At 44.0% G+C, this 8518-nt stretch overlaps 1 protein-coding gene across 1 annotated transcript in view; it reads left to right on the top strand.

Moving 5' to 3' along the window:
- Positions 1-1790: 1790 nt before the first annotated feature.
- LOC103085703 (putative zinc finger protein 56) overlaps positions 1791-8518 on the top strand; it is a 24977-nt gene continuing 18249 nt past the window's right edge. Inside the window, 2 exon segments of the mRNA XM_082931029.1 lie at positions 1791-1805; positions 7440-7566. Coding sequence (XP_082787155.1) covers positions 1791-1805; positions 7440-7566 — 142 coding nt within the window.

The raw sequence follows: 8518 nt of genomic DNA, 5'->3' as shown, positions 1-8518 counted from the left end.
CCCCCGCCCCCCCCGCAACCCCCAGCCTCGCCCTCTCAGCCCCTGGAGGGCAAGCGGGTCGCCCCGCAGAGGTGTCTTCCTGGTCCTGGGATTCTGGAGAGCCCGCCCCTCTCCTAAGACCCACTCCCTCCCTCCCAGCCCCTCTGCCCTCGCGTCTCCTCGGGCCTGTCCTTGTGCTCCCCCGGCCTCCCTTTCGTAGTCAGCCCTTCCTCTCACCCTGCGTTGGGCGAGGTGACCTGGGCCAGCCGTGTGACACCCATGGTTCTATCATCTCAAATTCCACCCGATGGAAAATGGTCTCTTGCGGTTGGCGGGCATCTTATTCAGTCTCCATCCCTGTAAATACGTTGGCGAGGCAACCGGGAGGAGCAGAGACAGAGAGACTGAGAGAGAAATAGAACAACTGAGGCAAAAGAATGAGGGAGCATCGATAGGAACATAGAGGATGGCTGAGCGACTTGTAAATAGACTGTAAAATGAAAGCGATTATGCCTTGAAAGGAGCAAGTGAATGAAATAGAGAAGTATATAAAAAGCTGGATGTCCAGAGTTTGACATAGAGCGGCATAGAGAGAGGGGCTCTGGATGTTACTCAACATAGAGAGAGGGGCTCTGGATCACCGGTAGCGGGCGGCTAACGTGAGGTCCTTTACACAGAGAGTCGGAGAGAGGATAAAATGTGGAACCATGGCCTTCATAGCATTATGGTGCTGGGAGAGTATGAGGACAAGGATGATACGAAGAGCAGAAGAGGGAGAGCAGGAAGGAAGCACAGCCACTTGCCATGCCAGAGAGAGGGGAGGAAGGGAGAGTAACAGGGATAGAAGGGGTGTAACCTGGAGGGCAGAGAGGAAGCACAGAAAAGGGAAGAAAGAGGCAGAAATACATAGAGATTTAGGACAATCAGGAAGGGTGCAGAGAGAGAACATCAAGAGGGGGAACAGGTTGCAGAGTGGGGCAGGACAGGTGTGAGAAAAGAAAGAGAGAGGAGGGCAGGAACAGCAGGAGAGTAGAGGGGAAGAGAAAGAGAAAGAAGTAGGGAGACCCAGACAGAATGAAATGGAAGCACATAGTAGTGCAGATAGAAGGGGGGAAACTGGATGTAGTCACAGTGTATTCCTCATATGTACAGAATTTTTATTCATCGGTTATATATCTGTAAATCTGGAAAAGAAAAAGAAAGTGGGAGGTGTGCTGGGCTTGCTTCCTGTCAGTGGTGCTCAATCCAGACTTCACATTAGATTGATGAGGCATTTTGCATATGCGTATTTTCTACCCCCTGACTAGAGATTTCCCTTCATATCATCAGTGTGGTATGCAGCCTCAGTAGTATTTAACGTGCCCGCAGTGATTGCAGTCTGGATCCGTCATTGAACATCACGACTCTGGGTCCCCCCATTCCTGAGGGCTGAGATCTGGGCTGAGGGTGAGGGCTCTGCTCTGCGACCTGCAGGGGATCGTCGGGTCCAGCTGAGGTGCCCGCTGCTGCTGGGTACGTGAGGGCCTCACCAGGAGGGGAGCGAGATCTGAAGAAAGGGTGGAAAACTCACTGGTTGGTCTCTGTGTGGGAGTTACTGTCCTGAGCCCCTCCTGGGACAGTGGGCAGCAGAGGACCATCTGTTCCACATGCTGAGGGCTTCCCTGTGTGTGTGGTGGTGACTCAGGAAGGGGGTGTGTTGATTCTAAGCATTAAACAGCCTGTTTCCAGCTTTGAAGATCGACCTCTAAAGACTCACGTTGTCTGAGGAAGAAGCCCGGAAGAGGAGGGAGAGGAAAGAAAAGGAGTCAGAAATGGCTCTTTCTCAGGTAATGTCGTATTCTCAGTTGATTTTTCTGTCCATTCTTCCTCAGATGCCCTTATTTGGACTCAGTAAACTTGTCTGACTCTGAAGTATCCTGCCTGACACCTGTACATTTACACCCACCCAGGGCCTTCCCTCAGGGCCTGTCACCTCCACTTAGATCCCGTCTCCCCATGACCCAGTGACCTGGAACTTGTGAAGAGGCTCCGCTGGGGGTAGTCCTAGGCGGGGCTTCACACCCACAGATTCAGACGTGGTGTCAATGCTATTGGGCAGCAGGGATTGCTTAGGGCCCCATCTGGATGCACTGTCTGCTCTCTGTAAACCAGGATAAAGAAGCTGCATGTGGGAGTCAGGTATTAATATGCACAATAGTGGGGTAAAATCTGGAAAATAGACCAGTAAGTGGAAATTCTTTCTGACATTTTCCAAGGCAGTTGAAGCTAAATGACTGAGTCACTTTGTTCTAATCCTAATGATTGAGAATGAAATGGAATGGAAATTCAGAAGCAAACTTCAATGATAATGGGTGTTTTATTGCTTCATTGAATTTAAACTGAAATCAACCTAAATTTCTGACAGTTGGAAATTCTTTAAGTCACTTTCATCACTCCATTCCTCAGAAGTTGTCTTTTTTTTTTTTTTTTAAAGAACATGTTGGGGGTAGTAGTTTATTAATTAATTAATTTATTTTTGCTGTGTTGGGTCTTCGTTTCTGTGCGAGGGCTTTCTCTAGTTGTGGCAAGCGGGGGCCAGTCCTCATCGCGGTGCGCGTGCCTCTCAGTATCGCGGCCTTTCATTGCGGAGCACAGGCTCCAGACGCGCAGGCTCAGTAGTTGTGGCTCACGGGCCTAGTTGCTCCGTGGCATGTGGGATCCTCCCAGACCAGGGCTCGAACCTGTGTCCCCTGCATTAGCAGGCAGATTCTCAACCACTGCGCCACCAGGGAAGCCCAGAAGTTGTCTTTTTGCTCTGTGTATTATATCCTTTTACACACAGAAGTGTTTTTTTTTGTTTTTTTTTTTTTTGGCGGTACGCGGGCCTCTCACTGTTGTGGCCTCTCCCGTTGCGGAGCACAGGCTCAGAATGCACAGGCTCAGCCGCCATGGCTCACGGGCCCAGCTGCTCCGCGGCATGTGGGATCTTCCTGGACCGGGGTATGAACCTGTGTCCCCTGCATCAGCAGGCGGACTCTCAACCACTGTGCCACCAGGGAAGCCCCACACAGAAGTTTTTATCCTTGATGTAGGTATGGTTCCAGCTTCACTCTTTTTTAATTAATTAATTTTTAAAAAGTATTTTAAAAAATATTTATTTGTTTATTTGGTAGTGCTGGGTCTTAGTTGTGGCATGTGGTATCTTTATTGTGGCATACAGGATCTTTGTTGCTGCGTGTGGGATCTTTTAGTTGCGGCATGCAGACTCTTAGTTGTGGCATGCATGTGGGATCTAGTTCCCTGCCCAGCGATCAAACCTGGCCCCCTGCATTGGGAGCCCAGGGTCTTATCCACTGGACCACCAGGGAAGTCCCCAACTTCATTCTTTGTTTTTTAATATAAATTTATTTATTTATTTTTGGCTGCATTGGGTCTTTGTTGCTGTGTGCAGGCTTTCTCTAGTTTTGGCGAGTAGGGGCTACTCTTCATTGCGGTGCATGGGTGTCTCATTGTGGTGGCTTCTCTTGTTGTGGAGCATGGCTGTAGGCATGCCAGCTTCAGTAGTTGTGGCACCCGGGCTCAGTAGTTGTGGCTCGTGAGCTCTAGAGCCCAGGCTCAGTAGTTGTGGCACACGGGCTTAGTTGCTCCACAGCATGTAGGATCTTCCTGGACCAGGGCTCGATCCCATGTTCCCTGCATTGGCAGGCGGGTTTTTAACCACTGCGCCACAGGGGAAGTCCCTTTTTTTAAGTTTTTTTTTTTAAAAAATGTTTATTTATTTATTTATTTATTTATATTTTTGGCTGTGTCGGGTCTTAGTTGCGCCAAGCGGCCTCTTCATTGCGGTGCACATGGTTCTCTCTAATTGTAGCAGTGGCTTCTCCCTAGTTGTGGAGTGTGGGCTCTTTAGTTGTGGCACTCGGGCTTAGTTGCCCTGCGGCATGTGGGATCTTAGTTCTCTGATCGGGATCGAACTGGCCTCCCCTGAATTGCAAGACTGATTCTTAACCACTGGACCACGAGGGAAGTCCACCCCCACCAGGTTCATTCCTTTACTAGTAGATATCTATTTTCTCAGTATCATTTCTTATTGAGACTGTCCTTTCCCCTTTGTGTAGTCTTGGCATCCTTGCCAATACATTTTTTGTATTTACCAAGGATTATTTCTTAGTTTTCTAATCTGCTCCACTGGTTTATGTATCTGTGTTTATGCCAGTACCACATCATCTTGATTACTTTGTAATATGTTTCGAAATCTAAAAGTGATGGCCTCTATCTTCTTTTTCAAGAGTATTTTGGCTATTTGGGGTCCCTTGTGATTGCCTATGAATTTTAGCATTATTTTTTCTATTACTCCAAAAATTGCCATTGAAATTTTGATTTGGATTCCATTGAATCTATAGAACTCTCTTGGTAATATAGTGATTTTTAGACTATTAACTTTTCCAATCCATGAGTGCAAAGTGTTTTTTTATTTATTTGTATCTCCATGGACTTCTCTTAGAACTTTTAGTGGTTTTCAGTGTACACGTCTTTCACCTACTTGGCTCATTTTTTTCCTCTGAATTGTATCCCATTGATGCTTTAGAAAATAGGATCTTTCTCTGATTTTCTGTTGACATTGTTCATTGTGTATAGAAATGCAACTGGGGACTTCCCTAGTGGTCCAGTGGTTAAGTGCTCCTGTTGCAGGGGGCCCGGGTTTGATCCCTGGTCAGGGAACTAGTTCCCACATGCGTGCCGCAACTAAGAGTTTGCGTGCTGCAACTAAGAGCTCGCATTCTTTAACTAAGACCCAGAGCAGCCAAATAAATAAATCAACAAATATTAAAAAAACAAAACAAAACAAACAAAAAACCCCAGAACTACTGTTTAAAAAAAAAATAAAAGAAATGCAACTGATTTTTATTTATTTTTTTGCGGTACGCGGGCTTCTCACTGTCGTGGCCTCTCCCGTTGCGGAGCACAGGCTCCGGACGCACAGGCTCAGCAGCCATGGCTCACGGGCCCAGCCGCTCCGTGGCATGTGGGATCTTCCCGGACCTGGGCACGAACCTGTGTCCCCTGCATCGGCAGGCGGACTCTCAACCACTGCGCCACCAGGGAAGCCCATGCAACTGATTTTTGCGTGCTTATTTTTTATGCTGCAACTTTTCTAATGTTGCTCTTTGGAGTAGTAGCTTTCTCTTGGAATCTTTTTGATTTCTACATATAAAACTTGTCACCTAGAAATATGATAATTTTACTTCTTTTTCAGTTTGGATAACTTTCAATGTTTTCTTGGTGTCCAATGGCTCTGTCTGGGACATTCAGTAGTTTCTTGAACAGTAGGGTGGAATGTGCATCTTTCTCCTTTTTGTTGTAATCATTTAGCAGTGTGGACTTACCCTTTAGTACCGCTTTCACTGTCTGTTAGAAATTTTCGTATGTAGTCTTTTTGTTTTCATTCAAGTATTCTTACATTTTCCTTGTGATTTCTTCTTTGGTGATTGCTTCTTTAAGAATGAGCTGTGTAATTTCCACAGTTGGCAGATTTTCCTGTTTTGCTTCCGCTTTCTATTTGTAATTTTATTTCCTTGTGTTTAGAGAAGTTACTCTTTATGATCTCAGTCTTCTCTAATTTGTTCAGATTTGTTTTGTGGGAGATGTGGTCTGTCCTGGAGAATGTTTTACGCATGTTGGAGAAGGCTGTGTTTTCTGCTGCTGTTGTTGGGTGGAGTGTTCTGTACATGTCTGTTAGGTACAGTTGTACTGTAGTGTTTTTCAAGTCCTCTGTTTCCTTATTGATCTTCTTTTTGTTTCCATGTGTAGGTAAACCCAGGATATTGAAATCTGATACTAATATTGTGCTATTTCTCTCTTTATTTCTGTTAAGATTTGCTTCATTTTAGGGCGAGCAATGATGTTAGATGTATACATATTTATAATTGTTCTAGCTTTTGGTAATTTTACTCTTTTACTGTTATATAATGTATTTTATCTCGTGTTTGTGTACTTATTTTATTTTGTCTGATATAATGTAGTCACCCCTGCTGTCATTAGGATGGAATTTTTTTTTCCTTTCACTTTTCGCCTTTCCATGTCCTTATATTTGTGAATATTAACAGTTCCAACTCTGACACACTCTCTCTGTGTTTCTTGTTCTTGTTCTCTGTTTTCCTCCTGTTACTTCCTCTAGTGGTCCCTGCTCAGGCACACTGTACAGTGATGAAAGGCAGGAGCCCTGGCCAGCCCCCTTCACTCCACTGTAACTTCAGAGAGAATGCACTGTTTCCTTCTTCTTTTGTTTTTTAATTAAAAAAAATTTTTTTTGGCTGCACCTCGTGGCATGTGGGATCTTAGTTCCCCGACCACGGATCCAACCCATGCCCCATGCAGTGTGGAAGCATGGAGTTTTAACCACTGAACCACCAAGGAAGTCCTGAGTGTTTCCTTCTTATCGTATCATTTGGTGAAGTGTTCTTGCTTAATTACAATATATTTTTTCCATATTCTTATTTGTCATGACTTTTAATTCTCCAGGAATTGTTAACTTTATTTTTGTGATAATTTGTTTCTTAATCTGTGGAAATTATGCATAATATTAATAAAATTTATAATGTTGCATCAATGTTTTATTAGTATGAAAAACAAACATTTTATGGCTTTTGTTAATGCCTGCTTATATATGTTTAAATGGAGAAAAATGGTATGTATATTTTTGAATATAATTATTTTATTGAGATTGCCCTTAAAGTATTCTGCTTTTTTCATGTTAGTACCAGTTAGTAGAGTTGGTACTTTTTCATCTCGCCAAAAATTCTAATATTCAAATGAATAAAAATGAGTATAAAAAAAAAAAGCAAAAATATGTCCTGAGACAACACCCCTCGTTGTGACTTTTGTTTAAAGCCACTGTGGCCTTTGTCATTTCTGAACTCACAGCTCATACCCGTAACTCATCTAGATATTGAATATCACTTAGTTTTTTTTGTGTGTGTGGTACACGGGCCTCTCACTGTTGTGGCCTCTCCTGTTGTGGAGCACAGGCTCCGGACGCGCAGGCTCAGTGGCCATGGCTCACGGGCCCAGCCGCTCTGTGGCCTGTGGGATCTTCCCGGACCGGGGCACGAAACCGTTTTCCCTGCATCGGCAGGTGGACTCTCAACCACTGCGCCACCAGGGAAGCCCTCACTTAGTGTTTAAAACATAATGTGTAATGCTTCTGCATAGACAACGAATTATTGAATTTTATTTGTATGTATTATGTTTCATGTATTGTCCACAAATATGAAAAATCCACATTAATTGTAAGGTATCATAATTTTATGAATAAGCATAAGAAATAAAACTTAGAGACGTACAATTTGCTCTGAATCCCTTTACATAGATCTGTCAGAATACATACTTCAACTGAATTGATCCTTATGCTTCTCTTGTCATTTGGTGTGAAAATGAGAGCTCTCCTCAGGGCCCCTTGGTGAAATGTGTTTTCCTTTCAGGGACCGTTAACATTCAAGGATGTGGTGATAGAATTCACTGAGGAGGAGTGGGAATGCCTGGACCCTGCCCAGAGGGCCTTGTACAGGGATGTGATGTTGGAGAACTACAGGAACCTGATCTCCGTGGGTGAGGATAACTTCCCTCTAGATGTTGCTATCTGCCCTTGGGTATCTTTGCATTTTCCCTTCTGGGACTCTTGGGAGCACCTGTTTTTCTTGACTGATCTAAAATGCCTGCTGACCGAGATACTAAAACCTTCAGGATTCAGCATCAGGAGTTTAAATTTTTATTTAGTTGTTTACTTTATGGCCTCACTGCACAGCACGGCATGTGTGATCTTAGATCCCCAACCAGGCCTCAGACCTGCGGCCCCTGCAACCCTGCATTGGAAGCACGGTGTCTTAACCACTAGATGGCCAGGGAAGTCCTGGCATCAGTTTAAACCTAACTTTCCTCAGATGATCTGTCTACTTCTTGATACATTAGGAGATGTTTTAGAGCTTACATATTTACAAAGTTCATCGGAAATTTTGGACATACCCACTTTCTTGTTTCCTACCCATGTACTTTTGAGATAGGAGTTGTAGGAAGTGAGCTGCATTTCTGCGTTTTCTTTTTTTTTAATTTAATTTAATTTATTTTTTTATATAGCAGGTTCTTATTAGTCATCCATTTTATACACATCAGTGTATGCATGTCAATCCCTAGCTCCCAATTCATAACATCACCACCCCCACCCCCCCCCGCCTTCCCCCCTTGGTGTCCATACATTTGTTCTCTACATCTGTGTCTCAATTTCTGTCCTGCAAACCGGTTCATCTGTACCATGTTTCTAGGTTCCACATATATGCATTAATATACGATATTTGTTTTTCTCTTTCTGACTTACTTCACTCTGTATGACAGTCTCTAGATCCATCCATGACTCTACAAATGACCCAATTTCGTTCCTTTTTATGGCTGAGTAATATTCCATTGTATATATGTACCACATCTTCTTTATCCATTCATCTGTCAATGGGCATTTAGGTTGCTTCCATGACCTGGCTATTGTAAATAGTGCTGCAATGAACATTGG

The sequence above is a fragment of the Lipotes vexillifer genome, unplaced genomic scaffold (genome assembly GCF_000442215.2).
Source record: "Lipotes vexillifer unplaced genomic scaffold, Lipotes_vexillifer_v1.1 scaffold1665, whole genome shotgun sequence".
NCBI classification, from domain to species: Eukaryota; Metazoa; Chordata; class Mammalia; order Artiodactyla; family Lipotidae; genus Lipotes; species Lipotes vexillifer.
The sequence above is the reverse complement of the archived record's forward strand: the minus strand, read 5'-3'. Positions and strand labels throughout refer to the sequence as shown.